Here is a 20377-nt window from a genome sequence, read left to right as displayed (position 1 = left end):
CACTCTCTGCTTGGAGACTTTATTTCAGCACCCAATAATTATATTTTTCTTATTTTTCCCATTTCTTTGATTCTATTCCTCTATGATATAGATTATAGAGCTGTTTCTTGTTTGTCATTTTTTTCTTATGAGAAGTATGAGTGCATGCATGAATGGAACTTTCTCTACTCTATACAATTATTTTCTTTGCTTAGTATCTACAGTTGGAGGCCTACAAGGCCTATAGGCCATGTCAAGTTTTTTTATTTTAAAAAATAGGCCAGACCTTGCCTACAAATAAACCCTTTAATAGGTCAGATAGGTTTAATTTTTTTTTATGTAGACTTGAGCCAAAAATATCAAAGCTCGATCTAGCCCAACCCATTTACACGCCCGTGTGGAATATATCTCTTGAGCATCGAAGGAAGAGGAGAGGGACATGTACTCGTGGGCTCGTGTACTGTTTGTCTGCACTCTAATTATATATTGAGGATAATCCTACATTCCTACTTACATTTTCAAGCGTGCACATACCTGTGCATCATTGGCCACGTGGAGCAATCAGATCGTAGCTGTATAAAAATTGTACAAAACCGTAATTAAAACGTTTGTTGTTTATAACATCAAAAATCAATTAAAATAAAAGATACCCATTATATATAAATTTTTTAAAATTTTAAATAATTTAATTTAATAATAAAACATTAATATTTGAAGCCCAATATAAAGTAATTTTGTAATTTTGTTTAGAGTGATAATTTTCAACACAATTCAGTAATATGGCATGAGAAATTTATATTTGGTCGATTCATTTTTAAATTCGTTTTATGTTTTGTGTCTTTTTAAACATAAAATTTTACAATTTATTCATATCATGTCAACGTGATATCGATGAAAGAAATATTCACTACATAGATTATTCATATCATATGTCATCTCATTTTGCATAATAAACAATATATTTTAATATTGACAGATTATTCATATTATGTTCAATTAATCCGCAAAATTAACAAAATATAAATTCATACCATATTGTGTTAATCTAAATTTTTATTCGTAATTTTAACTTACTAAACCTTAAAAATTTACAATTTTTTATTTAAACACTGTATATTACATATTAATGCAAATTATACATTTTTTTTAGGAAAATATTTCTTATATTGCAAGATAAAACATAAATAAAGTAAAATGAGATCCACTCTTTTTATCTCTTTCCTTCTCAATGAGTCCTGTATACAATATATTATCTTTTTTTTAATCATTCAAAACACAAATTTTATTTACACGTTACACCAAATTTCCATTTTTAAACTTTCTGACCACAATTATGAAGCGAAAAATCTATTATATTACAGTATATTGTGCCAATGGAAAGGAAATACACCATATTAGCATATATCGAAGAGAGAAAAATAAAATCAATTTTTATATTATGTCTTTACCGGTAAAACAAACCGCAGCTACTCTCTACTATGAAGAGGGTTGTGTTGTGTTGCAGCCACTAATTTGTCTTGTTGTCTATAAATGAATAGAGAGAGAGAGAGAGAGAGAGATTTTCTGGTCTCTTTTAAACACAGAGCTGAGACTCAGTGAAAGTGTGTGTCAGTGTGTGTGTGTATTCACTTGTTTAGTAGGGTTTATCTCTCTCTACATTATAGATAGCTCTGTTTTTTTTTTTTTTTTTTTTTTTTTTTTTCCACTTCAAAGTTCAAACTCATTTTCAGAGCTTGCTTTCAGAGCTCTAGAGAGAGAAAGATAAACTCTAGAGAGAGAAAGAAATAAAAACCGTTAATGGATGCTTACGCCTTGCACCTGGCCATGGCGGCACTCGTCGGAGCTTCCGCAGTTGCCATCTCCGCCTACTACATGCACCGCAAGACACTCTCCCAGCTCCTCGAGTTCGCCCGCGCCGTCGATCGTGACGGCGGCGGCGACGACGAGGAGGACATCGTCTTCTCCGGCGCTGCCGATTCGCCGAACCATTTCAAGAAGCGTTTTGGCCGACGAGCTAGGGGGAAGGGGAGAAGATATTACCGGCGAGGATCCGCGTCGCTGCCGGATGTCTCGGCGATCGCCGGCGGTATGGACGGTGATGAGAAGCTGAACGGTCCGGTCCCCGTCGAAGGGATTCCGGCCGGGTTGCCGCGGCTCCATGATGGTATGGCTATGAACATGATGAACTGAGTAATAGCATTAATGTCTAGTTTTCGGAGTGTTTATTGAAATTGAAGTTGCTATTATGGACTTGGATGGATTGTTGTGCTATAATCTGTCATATATGCGATTCGTGTGAATTTGTACAGTGGATTTTTGTTTTTTGTTTTTTGTATCTTTTGGATTTTGTGTGTATACTGGTGAGAGACTTGTTGTTTGAAGAGTGTGCTGCTAGAGTTTTCTCAATTTAAGTGCTAACTGGGGAAATTGGTTTTGATTCAAAAGGGATTGGAAAGTTTGATTCCATTGTTTTGGTGATATTGGCGTTGTACATGTTGATTTTATTTATCTTCTTCTTTTTTGGTTTTGTTGTATATATTGGTAAAGGGAAGATTACATGATAGAGGAAAGATTCTGGAACACTGATGTCAATTTATGTACTTATTTGATATGTAAAAAAAAAGAAAAAAGAAAAGGAGAATATATTCGGGTTTGAGGCGAGGTCCCATTATAGTTGAATAATTTTTTTTTGATGAATCCATACCTCTTTGCATCTTTACCTCTATTGCCAAGAAAATAAATTTTAAATTATTTAAGATTTTTTTTGGTCTGGCTAAAATGGAATGATTGACTGAGAAAGATGTCTGTACATTGGAAACCTGAGTGACATAATTAGTAGGAATTATTATTATTTTTCTTGGTACAGAGGGAATTATTACTTTATTAGCGGAGCGGGAACTAAACAATAAAATTGATTGCAATTATGTAGAACATGTAGTTTAAGATATCAGTACATAACCAAAGGTGCTTTTCCAAGAGAAAAATAGCTACATGCACTCAGTTTTCACCTAGCTTTAATAGGTATGTAATTTAAAATGATGCAGTGCTCTTTCTTGGAGAAAACTTTACGTTCGTGGAATAGGTTAATTTCCTTGCTTTCTTTTGGATCATCTCTGGAAAGGCTAAGCTAAGTCTTGTTCTAGCATCAAAATATGCCATTGGAGGAAGGGGGGAGGGGGAGGGAACAACATACTTCTTAGTTGCCACCCTGCTTGCTTTCTTCTCCACAGCCTCTTTTTGATGTACTACCCACATAAATACATGAACTATCTAGTTGAAAGTTAATCTCTGGGTGTTTTACTGATTAAGAAAATTATACAATTTTACAGCAAAATCTGTGCATTCTGGTACCCCAAAGAGAAATATTTTAAGACCAATATCTCCCAAGTCTCCTGTTGCAAGTGCTGCCTTTGAAAATGTTGAAGGGTCGGATGATGATGATAATGCTGAAGCAGATACTACATATCTACATACGAATGGAAATGTTGTAAGTCTGTTATGAACTTTTTGTTGTCGGCATTAAGTTTATCATTCATATGATGTATGGTATTCTATATATAAAAAAAGTTTTCTGTTCATAAGATAGGTCTCTCTGTCTCCCTCTCTCTCGCCCCTTGTTTCCTCCTAGCCCTTTCTCCCTAAGATTGGTGTTAGCCTGGATTTTCCCCATTGCTTTTTAGATGCACTTTGATTATTTTGGATGCAATGTTCCATATCCACTAAAGCCAGATGTTTGAATCATGTCTGGCGTTGAATTTGTAATAACCTGTATGCAGGGGCCAGATGGTAAAAACCCATATGAGACACTACAGGACCATGTTAATGCTAATGGAGAGCAGATCCCAGTTGCTGCTTCAAGTATAATCCGTTCTCATAGTGTTTCTGGTGACCTGCATGGTGTGCAGCCTGACCCAATTGCAGCTGATATTCTCAGGAAAGAGCCAGAGCAAGAAACTTTTGCTCGACTTAAAATTACTCCTATTGGTATGAAATTTTGTTCATTCTCTTGAATGCAATGATTTACTTTAAATGGGTTTTCTCATAGCTTGTGTAGAGTCCACTTTCTTTATCAAGTATTGCAGACTATAATTGCAATTTTGGAAAATCATTTGGCAAATTATAATTTGCGCTTTTTTGGTTTAGAGGCGCCATCATCTGATGAAGTGGAAGCCTATGTAGTTCTTCAAGATTGCCTTGAAATGAGAAAAAGATATGTGTTTAAAGAAGCAGTTGCTCCATGGGAGAAAGAAGTTATATCTGACCCCAGCACTCCAAAGCCTAACCCGGAGCCATTTTTTTACATCTCAGAAGGAAAGTCTGATGTGAGCTTTTATTTTCTAATTTCCATCTGTGAAGTCGAGGTTATCCAAATTTTATCCACTTTGTGACTAAATGAATGTTATTTCTGGGTGATGCAGCATTACTTTGAAATGCAAGATGGGGTTGTTCATGTATATCCAAACAAAACCTGTAAGTAATCCAGGAATTCGTTTGGTTTATCCTTTTGTAATTTTTATCGTAACCACTGGGACTCTTATGCAAATTTGCTTGTTATCTGCAGCAAAAGAAGAGCTTTTTCCTGTTGCAGATGCAACTACCTTTTTCACTGACCTCCATTATATACTTCGAATCATCGCAGCGGGGAATATAAGAACTTTATGCCATTATCGGCTTAATCTTCTAGAACAAGTAAATATATGTTTAAATTTCTGATTATAAGTAATAAAATGCCGCATATTCTTGTATTTCAATTACAGATGTGATCAGCTGGTTGTTTGACAATTTGTGTATGTATTCAGAAATTCAATCTTCATTTGATGCTAAATGCGGATATGGAATTTCTTGCTCAGAAGAGTGCTCCACATCGAGACTTCTACAATGTCAGGAAAGTTGATACACATGTGCACCACTCAGCATGCATGAACCAGAAACATCTTTTAAGGTTTATAAAGTCAAAGCTAAGGAAAGAGCCTGATGAGGTGATAATTTGGATCAGTTTATCACTGTGTTATCACTTGCTTTGCTGCATCTTTTTTTAAGCTAATGTTACTAGTATGAATTATTTTTCAAGATGAAATAATAATTGTGTATAACAACTTGGAATTATTTACATTTATTTTGTTTTGTATGTATAATAATGCCTTATATGTGAAGGTGTCAGATCACTGCAACTTACAATTGGAATAGGATATATTACAAAGTACTTGTAACATTCAGGATACAAAAGAATGTTTTGAAGGATTATCATTCAGGAAATATGTTATGCTCTTTTGATCACATATATTATGTGAATTATATTTTTGGAAGCTGATATACATTGCATATTGTTGAAACCTTGTATAATTCTAACTTTACTCAGGTTGTAATATTTCGAGATGGAACGTATTTGACCTTGAAAGAAGTTTTTGAGAGCCTGGATTTGAGTGGGTAATAAACTCCTCTGTACTTTCTACTATAATTATAATTTATAATTGAAATTGGTTGGTAATAAGTGACAAGAATATATGTATTTTCTTCATTTTTTTGTACAGATATGACCTCAATGTTGACCTTTTGGACGTTCATGCAGACAAGAGTACATTTCATCGCTTTGACAAATTCAATCTTAAGTACAATCCTTGCGGTCAAAGTAGGCTCAGGGAGATATTCCTGAAGCAGGATAATCTCATCCAAGGTAACTTTTTTAACTATTGTGCATTTGCTTTGGGTAGTTGTTTCTTTGAAAATTCTGCTTAAAAAAAGTTTTTTTCATATATATATAATATATATATATCATGATTACCTTTTCAAATACTATTTTTGATATGTTTATAATGGTTTGCATATATTGCAATAGAGTCTGAAAGGAAGAAACAAATACTTGTCAGGATCATCTAGTCTAATAGTTTTCTGCAATCTAAGGAATATAGTGTTTCGTTCCTTATCTATATGGTCTTCCATAGTGTTGAGATATATAAAACAATTAATGTAGCCTCACCCAATAGCTTAAGCTTTTGGGTTGAATTGGTTCTTTACATGGTATCAGAGCCTCGGTGTATCGGGTTCGATCCTCACCGCCCCCCACTTTCTTTCTAGTGGAATTTCTTTCTTCGCACAGGTAGGTAGGCCTGTGTATTGTCCACCCTTAGTGGGCTCTCGTGTGAGGGGACGTGTTGAGATATATAAAACCATTAATGTAGCCTTACCCAACAGCTTAAGCTTTTGGGTTGAATTAGTTCTTTACATGGTATCAGAGCCTCGTGTCCCGGGTTCGATCCTCGCCGCCCCCCACAAGAAAGTGGAATTTCTTTGTTCGCACAGGTAGGTGGGCCTGTGTATCGTCCACCCTTCAAGCCCATTAGGCACTCGTGTGAGGGGACGTGTTGAGATATATAAAACTATTAATGTAGCCTCACCCAATAGCTTAAGCTTTTGGGTTGAATTGGTTCTTTACACATAGTAATTTGTAAGGGCATATTTTGGCTGTTAAAGAGAAAAAGAGGTTGGACACCTGGAACCTGCAGTTATTTGTACCGTCATGTTATAATAAAAACTAAACATTGTTTTGCATAAGGTGGATGCACCTCATTTCAGTGTTGTGCAGGATTATATCATTAATTTGTTTTGGAAATGAATTGCCTGGGGTTATTAAAATGGTAAAATTTGGGTCTTTAATTAATGATGGATTATTCTTGAAGGAGGGTTAGATTACTTAAATTGTATATAATTCATAAGGTATGAGTTTTGAATTTGAAATGGCCAGTCAGCCTCTGAGCAGTTTTAGGGTTACATTTTTCAAAAGCAACTGCCACCTGTGGGTAAATAAAGTAGTGGAAGAAGCAACAAAGAAACGGACTTACAAACGAATGTCAAAATTTCTCAGAATTCATTTGGAAGATTACTGTTGTGTTAATTATCTTCAAGATCAAAACATCTTTTACTGACATGAGCTCATACTATTGTGTTGCAATGAATAGGTCGTTTCCTTGCTGAACTAACAAAGCAAGTGTTTTCTGATCTTTCTGCCAGTAAATATCAGGTGCTTTCCTGAATCCTTGCATATATTTTTCCTATTATGTTAGAATATATAAAATTGTAATAAGACACTTTAAAATTTTTGTGTTGGCCTCTCAATTTGCACTTCTTAGCTTCAGGCAGTAACAATCAGCATGGACTGGTTTGCTACTTGCTATTTTATGTATGTTAATGCTTCAATTTTTCCCTTGCCTTTAGCATGTCTAGTTCTTTCTTTTCTACTCAAGTGGCATTTAAATCCCTACGTGAGGATTATATTTTTAATAATTTTTCATTCATATTTTTAACCTTCGTAAAACTGATAGTAATATGTCTTTCAAATATGTCTTTCTTTCTTTTGTTTTTACGACTGGAAAGTAATAGGATTTGACATTCATGCGTGCTATTTACAATAATTTCCCATTACTAGATAGTTGCTTCTGTATGCTATTACTTATTCCCTTCTGAAGTGGCCCTGGATGTCTGTTAACTTCTTTCCATACATATTTGGTTCACAGATGGCCGAGTATAGAATATCAATATATGGTAGGAAGCAAAGTGAGTGGGATCAACTAGCTAGTTGGATAGTGAATAATGAGTTGTACAGTGAGAATGTTGTTTGGCTGATTCAGGTATTCTCTAGTTATTTGCTTTTCAATTTCACTTAGTATTCATGCATAAATAAATCATTTGTCCATTATTCTCTCCAATCTCCATAATTTTGACGATGTCCCAAGTTTCGGCATCATAATTTATACATTTTAGTTCTAATTTAGTTCAGGACCTTTTTGGGTAAATGTTTCTCCAAGTCTATAACTTATTCTTTTTGATGTTCCCCTTAGAATTGCTAAAGATCTAGTAGTATTTGGGGGGAACTTTTCCATTTCTGGCTTAGTTAGCTGAAGAGATTGTGAAGTGTTGGTTGTTGATTTTAGTTTTGTCTCGCAGCTTCCAAGGTTGTACAATGTGTACAAAGATATGGGAATTGTGACCTCATTCCAGAACATCCTTGACAATATCTTTATTCCACTTTTTGAGGTTACTGTGGACCCTGATTCACATCCTCAGCTACATGTTTTCTTGAAACAGGTATGGTACAATTTCATTTACTTTTTATTTTGTAGGGGACTAGGAGTTTCTGGTTAATGGTATTGACCATGCTGATGGTAGGATTTTAGTCTGGCTTATACATTTATTAAACAAGTAAAGGAGTGTAAATGACTACAAATATGCATTGCACAAATCGACTTAGGTTCTGGCCTTGCTTAGTTGTTTCAAGATCTTGAGGTCCTCCCTTCCTGCCACAACAAAAAATAAAAAATGATTTAACACTCTACATATTTGATCAATCACATTTTTTTGTTTTGTGCTCTTGAGAAATATAATATTCATTGCCTCATTATTTATTTTTGTTTTTATATTTTTTAGGTTGTTGGGTTGGATTTGGTAGATGATGAAAGCAAACCTGAAAGACGGCCAACAAAACACATGCCTACTCCGACTCAATGGACTAACGTATTCAATCCGGCATTTTCATACTATGTCTATTACTGTTATGCAAATCTTTACACCTTGAACAAGGTGTGTAACTGTTTCTTCAAAACAGATTTATACTTGTAAGTTAATTTTTGGGTAGCTATTCACTCCATCACCTAGGAAGACAACACTCTTAGCTGATAAGGGGGAAAACAAAAGGAAAAGTAATGAGGGTGGGTCTCTTCTTAGCATATACCATATTGCGTAAGTTGAATACTTCTCTATCAAGTTAGTATTAAAGGCTCTCACTTTATATTTTATTCGTTGCTTGCTTCTTTCCTCAATCAACCATATATCCCCATAATTATGTATACCAAGATTCTCTGCTTCTAATTTCATTACTAGAATCTGAATATGTTGACACACCAAAGTTTGACCTAGTAAAAATATTTCTCAGCTTCGCGAATCAAAGGGAATGACAACAATCAAATTCCGTCCACATTCTGGAGAGGTACTTATTGGAGTATATTTTCTTTGTTTGGATATTTGCTTTTTGTTGTATGGGTACCTGATGCATCATATTGTATTCAGGCCGGTGATATCGACCACCTTGCTGCAACCTTTCTTACGGCTCATAACATTGCACATGGAATCAATTTGAGAAAATCTCCTGTGCTTCAATATTTGTATTATCTAGCTCAGGTATGGTCCATTTTTAAACTGATTGCTAAATTATGATATTTGCAGTGATTAATTGGTTTTGGAATATTTGTTATCAGATTGGGCTGGCAATGTCTCCTCTTAGCAATAACTCCCTATTCTTAGATTACCATCGGAACCCTTTGCCAATGTTCTTCTTAAGGGGTTTGAATGTTTCACTTTCTACTGATGATCCTCTCCAAATCCACTTAACAAAGGAACCATTGGTCGAAGAATATAGCATTGCTGCTGCTGTAAGATCTCTCCCTCTCCCTCCCTCTCTCTCTCTCTCAATGTGGCATATTAACAGACAATACTGACATTCAGGACACTTCTTCCTCTATAGGTATGGAAGTTGAGCTCATGTGATTTATGTGAGATTGCCCGTAATTCAGTTTATCAGTCGGGTTTCTCACATGCCTTAAAGGTAAACTTATCTTGACTTTGCTCTATTAGTGTATAAGGATAGGGATATTTACATTAGTGTATAAGGATAGGGATATTTCTGTAAATATCCCTATCCTTATACACTAATATGCTCCTATGGATGAAAATCCTCCACCCCAAGGCATAACTTTTTTTCCCTCCAAAGATACCCACAAACCCACTGGGGGGAGTGGGTTTGGTAGCATTTTTTTTCAAGAATCTAGGATTTTGTGGCAGTAAATTTATGTACTGCCCATGCAACGTTCTGGTATTTATAAAATTGAACGTGAACAGTTATTCAGTTATATTCACAATTGTTCATCAAGGTAGCACCTGTCCTTGAAATGGTAGAAGTCATAAAGCTAAGAAATTTTCTTCATGAATGTTAGCTATGTAAAATTTCACCAAAAGTAGCGTGGGGGTGTCACCCAAGTATGAGTGACATGTACAACTTAAGAAGCAAAAAATAGAAAGTGCCACATATTGGCCAAGAGCTGTTGTAGACGAGCATGACCCAATATGCAATATCAATATTTCATACCATTATCATGGTGCACTGTGTCCATTCCTATTCATTATTTCTTATTTGAGATTAAAAATGGTATATTTAAACAATTGTTTGTATCAAGAAAATAGAAAAAGAAAATACTTGTCTGCAACCTAGTTATTTATATTTGGGAGAGAATGTGGATTACTAAACTATACTTGTAACTGTGAAGTATTTATTTACAATTTTAAGTTTTTGTTAAAATGATGAAACTGAAAATAGTAGGGGCAGAATCTAAACTGGAAAATTACTAGAATCATGTTTACTTCGTTTATAGTTTTGAGATAATATATATTGATGTAATAGTGATGATCCTAGAGGTTTATGTAGATGCAATTTTTTGTATAAAAATTAAAAATAAATGGATGCAATTTTCTTTTATATATCTTGTACTCAACTGATCTGTTTTTCTTGTGTCAGTCACATTGGATTGGAAAGGAATATTACCAGAGAGGGCCAAATGGAAATGACATTCACAAAACAAATGTTCCTCACATCCGGTTGGAATTCCGAGACACGGTACGTGATCGATAAATGGTTAAATTAGCATATGTAGCTTGTTCTCTGTTTCAGATTTTTCACATGATTCTGAATTTAATAATTTGCACTAGATTCTTTTTTGTATTTAGTTGGAATGTGCTATATAAACAAATTGGGGTTAATGCTTGCCTCACTTTCAAATATTAACTGTTTGGCATATTTCAGTGATTTATGATACTTAGCCCTAAAGGTCTCAATTATTTCTGCTATTTAAAACATCAATGAGCATGGCGAACCAATAATTCAGATGCATTGTAATTTTTTTGTTGATACTTGTATCAATGTTGTTAAAACGTAGAGTCTACGCCGAAACGGTAGGGGTGAGCAAAAACATAAAAACTTGAAACCTAAACGAAATGTAAGAGTTAACTACATACCCAAACAAATAAAATATCCAACATATAACCAAAACACACCAATACTTAAGTCCAAACACTAAGGAAATAAAAATTAATTTTGAACTTAGTCATCATAAATACATACTAAAATCAAAATACCAAGGCAATAAAATTATTAAAGAGATCAACATCTCTAATCTAAGTCATTGGATCTGTAAATAAATATCTACAAAGCAGCGACTGAAATCAAAATACCAAGGCAATAAAATTATTAAAGAGATCAACATCTCTAATCTAAGTCATTGGAGTCTAAGTCATTGGATCTGTAAATAAATATCTACAAAGCAGCGACTGAAAGGAGAAGCTTTTCAGAAAAAATATCCAGAAAAAATAAAGAACAAGAGACCAGGAAAAAACAAGCTCAGAAACGATCCAAAAAAAATAAAGAACAAGAGACCAGAAAAAATAAAGAACAAGAGACCAAGAACAAGAAACGATCCAAAAAAAAAATGAGGTAAGAAGACTAGGAGAGAAACGAGATCAGAATAGGAAAAAAAAAAAAATAGGAAAAAGAAGAAGATTAAAGACCGAATCTGATCCAAAAAAAAAAGTATCCTTACTTGAGTCTTGATCAGAAAATAGCTGCTGTCTTCTTGATTTGTCCGAAGTCCGAATCTGATTAAAGACCACCGTCCACCGCTTGCGACTTGCGAAGGAGACTTGGAGAGAGTAGACAGAAGATCTAAACGAAGAGACCCAACCCAATACAATCGGGTATTAATAATATATTTTAAAACAAAAAATGTCATTATTTTATTTTATAGGACAAAACAGAAATAGACCCATGCTGAGAACACACTCAGTTCGGCCCAAATTTCGTTTTTTTTTTGAATACTGAGTCAACTCGGTAAACTCGCCGAGTCAACCGAGTTTACCGAGTTGACTCGCCGTTTCAACCGTTTCAACTCATTTTACTTTTTAACACGTTTTTTAGGCGAAAAACATAGAATCGTACCGTTTCGGCGCTACGTTTTAACAACACTGACTTATATGCAATATTTTCCTGACCATGTGATCGATTGAAGCGAAGTGGTATCTCTTAGTATGATTGCTATGCTTGCAGATTTGGAGAGAGGAGATGCGAGAGGTTTATTTGGGCAGAGCCATCATTCCTGAAGAAGTAGACTAATAATATGCCAGTGGCATCCGTACTTTAAAATCGGAGGCTGTGAAACAGGTTATATCTTCTTGGTTTCTTTTCTTCCTGTATTGAGTGTCTGCTCGTGGTTTTAGGATTGGCATTTGGCTATTTCTCACTTCCACAATAAGTGATTGAACCTGGTTGAAAGTGAACTCTACACACCCACCAAGCATCAAGCATGGCATCTGAGAACACAATTTAATGGTTATGCTTGGTACACATAATACTAAGGCTGAAGACATTACAAGTTTGGTTCGAGGATAAGGACCTAATACATAGTATATATCCCCCGTGATCGATGAGCTTGAGCATGATCAAGGCTTATGACTGCAAAGATTTGGGGTAGATGTAAAATGAGTTGGGTTAGCAATAATTGCGTGGGCGCTTGGCGGAAATGATACCTGTTGCAGTAAAAACTATACAATAATATAATCCATACCCTTCAAAGAGAGAAAAACTGGCTCTCAAATTTTGATTCCCATTATCTATAGGTGCTCTTTCACTGGAAGATGGAGAGCCTCAGTTTTGGCATGCATGTTTGACAATGTAATGGCATAGATAGATGGAGTGTGAGAGTTAAGATGATATTGAACAATGCATTTAATGTAACAATGTGCTTGATTTCATATTTATCTTGTAAAATCATATTTTATGGATCTTCTGTAATAGAGCCTTATTGGATTTCATGATTGGAAACCAATGACAGAGTTGAGGCAACTTGCAACAGATTTTTTGAAGTTTCCTGCTACAAATGGCGACAACTTTAGCCTATGATGCTAGATCTGGCACCTACATATCCTAATGTAATTTTATGCAGCTGGGAATGGATCTTTTTATCTCACTTGACCTTGTGTGAAATGATGTCAGTTGTTCATAGACGAATCAATTATTAGACAGAAGGCATTAGCATAGAGAACCAGAAAAGAATATCTGTTGATTTATGAATGGGAAATAGTAATTGTTGATTTGTTTGTAAACAGCTAGAATCATTTTACATGAATTCATGACATGAAATGACTCATTCTTGTGTTGTTAAGTATATTAAAATAAGAAAAGGATTTAGCTGGCGTAGTTGGAGCGTACGTAACTGTTATTGATATTGTACTAAACTATTGTTTTAGTTACCTGTTTACCCTTTTGTCTTGTAATTTTGTTTCCATTTTAGTTGCGAAGTTGTTTTAACTTCTATAAGTTATTTCAAATTTCTTTAGTTGATTTTTTTTTTATCATTTCTTCAGTTAGCTAGGCTTTAGCTAATTTTAGATGGTCCCTCAATTTGTAACTAGCCCACGTTTAAACCAATGTACAGAAAATTCATGCAGATTGCAGATTACCAATGGAGAGATCAACATTCCAAAAGGTCATGCGTCCAATGAAAGGAAGAAAACCGGTCAAACTCATTTACTCTTCTCTGTAGAAAGATCGTATTTTGATATTTCACGCCGATAAATTAACAATAAACGACACTACTGATAAATTCAATTCAGGATGATACTATATCAGATAAAATTATGGCAAATGTAGACCATGGCAATTGTAATGCCGTTATATCTTAAAATCAACACAAGTAACAATATTATCCCCAATTATTTATTTAAAAAATAAAAATAAAAAATTAATTGTTGAAACAATGACACCAATTAAGTTGCCTTTTAAAAAACTGTCATTTCTCCAGAATCACCTAAAGAAGGAACTATCCTTCAGAAGTATATTCAGACTTGCTGGTCAAGTTTCATACCATTAAGCCAAAACTCAAATGGCAATTTCTTTCCCACAAGGAAGAAACAGTTGTGGAGGTTACTTCTTATACTGCTTTATCTCTTTAATTACTCCATCAGCAAGTGAGTCAACATCATTGTTCTTGCCGAAAAACTTTACAAAGTCCATGTCAGGCCCCATCAAGTATCTGGCAAGAATTACCATATTATCATATTAGTATTCATTATTCTATTCAACAGGAATCATCCTAAGTGAGAGCTATATAGTCCTGCAGATGCAACTGCACATACAATTTACATATGCACAGCTAACAGCGAAAACACAAGCATAATCAGAAAGAGATTCAATGGATAGGGGTAACCAGAAAAATGATATTATCTGCATATGTGTGCATGCATGTCTACATAATACTCATCATAATGGGTATTACGGACGTTAATTCCATAATCATTACTCTCCTCTTTCAAAGGAAATATTTCAAAGATTAGGTCATTCACAAATTTCATTTTCATTGATCAAGTTCCATATTCAAAGACGGACTGCTAGCATACAGCACCAAGAGCAATTGGTGGTGTGAAACAGAGTGTAGTATATATGAAGCAGAAACAAAATTACATACATAACTATGGAGTGATCAACAAGATAATCTGAGTCTTCCTCTGCTGTCTTCATGTAATAAACACGATACGCACGAGCAACACTCTTTATCTCATCTGGGCTACCAGTTAATCCAATTAGCTTTGGATGAAATTCTGAAAAATACAAATTAACACAATGACTTCAGAATCTAGCAACCAACACGTATGTACATATCCCAATAGATAAAGGCGTAATTTGAAAGGTATGAGACAAGCACCTTTGACATATTCGCCCACTTGTTCAACAGTATCCCTCTCAGGATCAACAGAGATAAAAACTGGGACAGTTTCAATTCCAGCTTTATTCTCTGCAGGGAACCAAAAGAGACATGGACATGATTACCATTAATACATTATCACAAGATCAAAAGTTAAGATTAAAAAACTGTAATGTGCTTTCTCTAGTGGTCTTTAAATCTTGACAACTCATGCACGATACTATGGTCAAAAATCACTCTTATTACTCTCGTAATAAACTAAGTCACTCACTATACACACCCTTACATGTATAGGTGTTGCCATAGTTGCTTGGGACTAGGGGGGAAAAAAGGGGTCCTCCACAGGTTAAATCAAATTTCCAATAAAGCACTTGAAACTTCAATTTTATCATTATTGCCATCGAACCTCACCCCCAGACATGTACCTGTTATGACTAGCATTCGCGAGAGGGGTCAGCCCTCTACTTGGAGAGTCTATTCTAGAAGGAAAAAGAAAGGAAAAAGAATGTACCAATGAGTTAGTTACAAACTTACTTAGGGAGCAATGTGTATAAATAGTGAGGGGAACAATTGTAAAGGTACTTAGTGAATTTGTTAGTGAGAAATAAGGCTGAGGTGAGGCTCAGTTTCGGGGAACCTTTCCCTGGTAGGAGGCTAAACTCTTGTACTTCTTTTTGTGTTCTTGATCAATAAAGATTCCCAGAATATTTTCTTCTCTTCTGTTCCCTTTTCTTTTAGTCAGAGCCTAACAAGTTGGTCCGACCTGCCGGATCATGAGAAAGGAAGAGATGGCTTCGTTGGAAGAGCGTCTGGAGGCTCTCGAAAAGGTGGTAGAAAGCGTCCGGAGAGAAACCAGCGACACCAACCGCAGATTGGATTCTTGGGACCGAAAGCTTGATGGGATTGATGAATTGAAACAGCTGGTCACAAAGATGGCGATCAAGAATGCAGGGGATGCGTCCGACGACTTTACAAACAGTGAAGGTGACGGAAGCAATTCCAGCATGACCCTCAAATGTCCATGGGCAACCAAGGTCAAATGCCCCTGTTTTGAAGGGGCTGACCCCTCTCGCGAATGCTAGTCGTAACAGTAGCTCTCATGGAATAAGTTGATTGACTACTATAATGAGAAATAGAGCATATCTTACTCTGAAAAGTATGAAACTCAGCTAGTCATACACCACAAAATCACCTATAGAAACTTACTTATTTTATCAACTGCAGCTGCTAACTTCTGTAGTTCATCTGGACAAATATCAGGGCAGTGAGTAAAGCCAAAATACATCAATGTCCATTTTCCCAAAAAGTCCTTTTCAGTTACATATTTCCCATGATGGTTGATAAGGTGAAATGGACCCCCAATCGCAGCTTTTCCCGCAGAAGGTCCCTGCTTAACTGCCTCTGAAGCACTATGTATGTCTACAGCAATAAAAGTTGAATCAATAAAAGGAAGAAGAAAATATCCATGATATTCAGAGTCAGATTGAAATGCAACAGGAAATGGAGCTATTAGATCTGATCTGATTTGTTTTCATGCTACACCTAAGAAACAAAGATGTGGCATGATATATCCTGTACACAAAACTTCATCTTGGAACTAGATTTGACCCTACTAAGATTCCATAAAATCCACAAGGACACATGCCATAAATTTTATAAGAATCCCTTAAAAAATCATATGATAATATAAGCAAATAACAATTCAGTTCAAATTTAAAACCCGAAAAAACATGTGATTAACAGAGACATATTCACATACGACCTCCACATGCATAACCACAAAATACTCAACTCACCATAGTAATCTACCTTCAATATGTCGTTTCTTTTCCCAGTCATAGTAGAATACTAATCCAGCTCCAGTGAGAACCAGCAAAAGAAAGCTCAACCAAGAAACAGGCTGCAAGACACAAAGTAAAATCAGCTCATAAGTCTAACTCCATCATTTAAAACTCACATTAACTGAAAATGCTCAAGGAAGAAGAACTACATCGCTACAATAACTTTAGATACACACCCCTCCACGAACAGGTTTCCCATCATCACTTTTCTGATCATTTTCCCCTCCAGACTCTTTTCCTTGACCAGAACCATCTTTTGCAGAGTTATCTGACGCTGCTTTTTCTTGATTAACACCAACAGCAGCAGTACTAGATAGAAACCTCTGACACAACATCAAAGACCCAGTACCATAACCTTGATCCCCAACCTATAAATTCAATAGAAAGTAACATACAATGAAAATTGGAACTAACCCAATTGAAATTAAAGAAGAATAACAATAATTAGAGTTAAAGCAATGAACTTTACATTCATATTGCAGCTAAAACGAATAAAAAAATGATTTTTTTTTTTTTTGAGGGGGTAAATAATAATGAAAGAAAAGAAAACTTAACCAGGTGAGGGTGATGGAGTGGTTGGGATGAAAGATGAAGATGATGGGAGAATGGTGGTGAAAGCGTGATGGGTCTGCCATAGCGAAGAAGGTGAGAGCAGAAAACGCGAGTAGCATAGCGAAACTGGTTGGTCTTGCTGCATACGATGGACGCCATTAGATGAAAACTAAGTGTTCAAAAGTTTAACCTTAAACCTTGGAGGACCAATGATAAGGGTTTTATGGTTGGAAGACCAATTACATACGATTAACCAACAAAAAAAATAAAAAAATATTAACCAAAATAAAATAAAAAAATTTGTACTTTATCAGTAGGTATAAAAATGGATACATGTTATTATATTTCTTTTTTATTCCTACCTTACTTATTACTTTCTAACATTACTAGATCAAAATTTTAAGAAGAGTGAAAAATGATAAAGATTAATTGAAATTATGATATAACGATATTGAAAAGTGATAAGTAAGGTATGCATGAAATAAAGGTAGTTACAATAATTTATTCCATAAAAATGATATACAAGTTTTAATGCATAAATATCAATCTTCTAATTGAATGATATTTGTTGGTTGAATTAAAATTTTATAACTGTTGAAGCTTTTTTTTTTAAAAAAATATTTTATGGTTTTTTAAAATATTTTATTATAATTTCTACATCATTTATTTATTTTAATTTAGTCCTTATATTTTTTTTTATTAAATCAATCTCCGTGTTTATGTACGTTTCAAAAATATTCTTTTGTGGTTAATTTTTTTTCTTATAACACACGAGAACATTATCATTTAGTTAACCTATTTTTTTTTAATTACAGAAATATTAAGCTTAAAGGGCATATCATGAAGTTATGGGAAATTATTGAAAATCGTTTGAGAAGAGAGAGCAATATTTTTGTAAGTCAATTTGGATTTATGTTAGAAATATGTAGTACTATGGAGACCATATTTTTTATTCGACAACTAATAGAAAGATATCCAAAAAAATAAGGATTTACATACTGTGTTATAGATATTGAGAATGCATATGATATGGTTCCAAGAAAGGTTCTATGATGGGTTTTTGAGAAGAAAAAAGTATTATCAAGTATGTAAATGCAATCAAAGATATGTATGATGGTGCTACTATAAGTGTAAAGGCTTCTAATGGAACATCAAGCTATTTTTCTAGCATGGTAGGTGTACACCAAGGCTCTGCTTTGAGTTCTTATCTTTTTGCTCTAGCTATGGATGAACTAATAAAAGATATTCAATATGAAGTGCCATGGTGTATGCTATATGTAGATGATATTGTGCTTATTGATGAGATTAAGGTTCATGTTAAAAAAAGCTAGAATTGTGGAGAAGCATATTGAAGTCTAAAAGATTTATGCTAAGTCAGAGCAACATTGAGTATATGAATTGTGAGTTTACTTCGACAAGAGATGGAGATCAAGATTCCGTGCATTTACTTACACAAGACGTACTCAAGAAAGTATTGGAATTAATTTTTAAATTAATTATTTTTATGAATAAGAAGTTTGATTATAAAAGATGTGTCATTTCGTCGCTGAACGAATGTGTTATTCCATCCTTGAAGAGTGTCTTTTAAATTGTGACCCTACATTTTATATAAACAAATAAAGAACCAGGTTTTTTAGGATGAGTTTCTTTTTCCTATTGGTTTATACATATTCTTTGCATTTGCATTATTCTAATTTAGTGCGATTAGTCAGAAATATGTTGAGTTCGATAGAACTATTCAATGTGGAAGTGCCATCACAAGAATACAGGTAATCCGTTCTATTTAAAGAGGCAATTGTTCACTATTTTGGGCACCATAAAAAGGGCAAAATTGTCTTAAGAACACAAAATCTAATACTAGAGGATTTTCTCTTGCTGCATTCATATATTTTCGTATGGTACTCTTTAACTTAGTATTATTTCTTTTTGGTTTCTTGCGTGCACTGCATGAAACTTCATGTGTTATTGAATCACTTACTTAAACACAGATTATTCTCTCAATGATTTTAACATATTTTTCTTACAATTTTAAGACAATTTTGGTATATATTTGACTTTTGAAAAAAAAGAAAAATTGTGAATGTAATTTAAAAACGCAATTGAATGTTATTTTAATTTTTGGTTGCACTGAAAATCGTGTTTTTCAAGTTATGCTTTTACTATATGAAGCATAGTTTATCAATTTTACATTCCCCTTATGATTGCAATTGAAGAAGGATGACATTTTTATTTGTTTGACTGTTAATGAGATGTTACAACGGACGTGATTCACATAATGTCCAGTAAAATAGCATTTTTTTTTAGAAAAAAAATGAGATGAGAGGTGAATAATTGTGTGTGTTCATTTGATATGCACATAAAGTAGTGCTTACTGATTTCATGGGTAAAAGTCTGAGATCTGGGATACTAGAAACATACTCAAGACCATGCTTTGCATTACTCGAAGTATCCTATTGTATTGAAGGACATTGTGATGCATATTGGAACTCCGACTCTAGTGACACCAAGTCCACAAGTGGGTATGTGTACACACTTGGTGGGGGTGTTGTGTCTTGAAAATTATCCAAGTAGATGTATTACAAGCTCGACCATCGAAGAAAAAAAAAATTGCCTTGGATAGAGTCGGTGGGGTAGCCAAGTGGCTTTTTAACTTCCTTGAGAGTATTCCAAATTGGCTAAAATCAGTGATTGCTATGTGCATCCACTGTGATAGTAAGGAAGCAGTCATAATTGAAAGGAGTGTTATGTATAATGGTAAATCTCGATATATATTAGAGACATGATCCCGTGAGGAAATTACTCTCTAGTGGTATTATTACGGATCCGTTAACTAAAAGGTTTGACTAAAGAGTTAAAGGGAAATTTGTCTAAAGGAATGAGTGTAAAGGGCATTAAAATATTGATCATTGTGGACACTCTACCTAGAAGAATGGAAATAACACGAACTAAGTTTAAAGAGAAAATCAAGTGATGATTGAAGAATAAGCACTATGGATATTTTCAAAACTCATACTCATTCCTAGTCGAGGCAGTGCATAAGTAAAGGATAAATGAGTAGGCTTTTAATGATTTCTGATTCTGATATGTTCATACAGTGTATGTTGGGATGCACTGCCAAAAATTACCTATGTTGGTGTGAAGTGAGAGCGGCTTCTATGAGAATATTGTAAGGCCGTATTCTCTAACGTACCCGCAGAACCAGGAAGTGTT

The 20377-nt window shown here is 34.6% G+C and overlaps 2 protein-coding genes across 2 annotated transcripts; one reads left to right on the top strand and one right to left on the bottom strand.

Moving 5' to 3' along the window:
- Nucleotides 1-1357: 1357 nt before the first annotated feature.
- Nucleotides 1358-13272, top strand: LOC133309639 (AMP deaminase-like). The gene is made up of 19 exons (XM_061510432.1): nt 1358-2143; nt 3309-3466; nt 3756-3963; nt 4123-4301; nt 4398-4449; nt 4541-4668; nt 4779-4958; nt 5339-5406; nt 5511-5653; nt 6936-6997; nt 7491-7604; nt 7921-8061; nt 8401-8553; nt 8906-8959; nt 9040-9150; nt 9228-9401; nt 9494-9574; nt 10541-10639; nt 12122-13272. The coding sequence occupies exons 1-19, from the start codon at nt 1777-1779 to the stop codon at nt 12185-12187; spliced, it is 2538 nt and encodes an 845-aa protein (XP_061366416.1). The 5' UTR covers nt 1358-1776; the 3' UTR covers nt 12188-13272.
- A 455-nt stretch (nt 13273-13727) lies between these two features.
- On the bottom strand, nt 13728-17335 carry LOC133309650 (protein SCO1 homolog 1, mitochondrial). The gene is made up of 7 exons (XM_061510444.1): nt 17171-17335; nt 16792-16983; nt 16584-16674; nt 15981-16193; nt 14775-14864; nt 14538-14670; nt 13728-14105 (listed from the first exon to the last, which is right to left on the bottom strand). The coding sequence occupies exons 1-7, from the start codon at nt 17324-17326 to the stop codon at nt 13997-13999; spliced, it is 984 nt and encodes a 327-aa protein (XP_061366428.1). The 5' UTR covers nt 17327-17335; the 3' UTR covers nt 13728-13996.
- Between the last annotated feature and the right edge of the window lie 3042 nt (nt 17336-20377).

The sequence above is a fragment of the Gastrolobium bilobum genome, unplaced genomic scaffold (genome assembly GCF_033153095.1).
Source record: "Gastrolobium bilobum isolate Gb01-03AN ecotype WA unplaced genomic scaffold, APGP_CSIRO_Gbil_v1 utg9061, whole genome shotgun sequence".
Taxonomy (NCBI): domain Eukaryota; kingdom Viridiplantae; phylum Streptophyta; class Magnoliopsida; order Fabales; family Fabaceae; genus Gastrolobium; species Gastrolobium bilobum.
This window is presented reverse-complemented; position numbering and strand designations above follow the sequence as displayed.

What these genes read in the sequence shown, in the direction of transcription:
- LOC133309639 (XM_061510432.1), top strand. Translation starts at nt 1,777, where the DNA reads ATGGATGCTTACGCCTTGCACCTGGCCATGGCGGCACTCGTCGGAGCT. An exon ending in TACATACGAATGGAAATGTT is followed by an intron (nt 3,467 to 3,755) that starts GTAAGTCTGTTA and finishes ACCTGTATGCAG; the next exon opens with GGGCCAGATGGTAAAAACCC. An exon ending in ATCTTTACACCTTGAACAAG is followed by an intron (nt 8,554 to 8,905) that starts GTGTGTAACTGT and finishes AATATTTCTCAG; the next exon opens with CTTCGCGAATCAAAGGGAAT.
- LOC133309650 (XM_061510444.1), bottom strand. Translation starts at nt 17,326, where the DNA reads ATGGCGTCCATCGTATGCAGCAAGACCAACCAGTTTCGCTATGCTACT. An exon ending in CACTCCATCACCCTCACCTG is followed by an intron (nt 16,984 to 17,170) that starts GTTAAGTTTTCT and finishes TTGAATTTATAG; the next exon opens with GTTGGGGATCAAGGTTATGG. An exon ending in AAAGAAACGACATATTGAAG is followed by an intron (nt 16,194 to 16,583) that starts GTAGATTACTAT and finishes TTATTGCTGTAG; the next exon opens with ACATACATAGTGCTTCAGAG.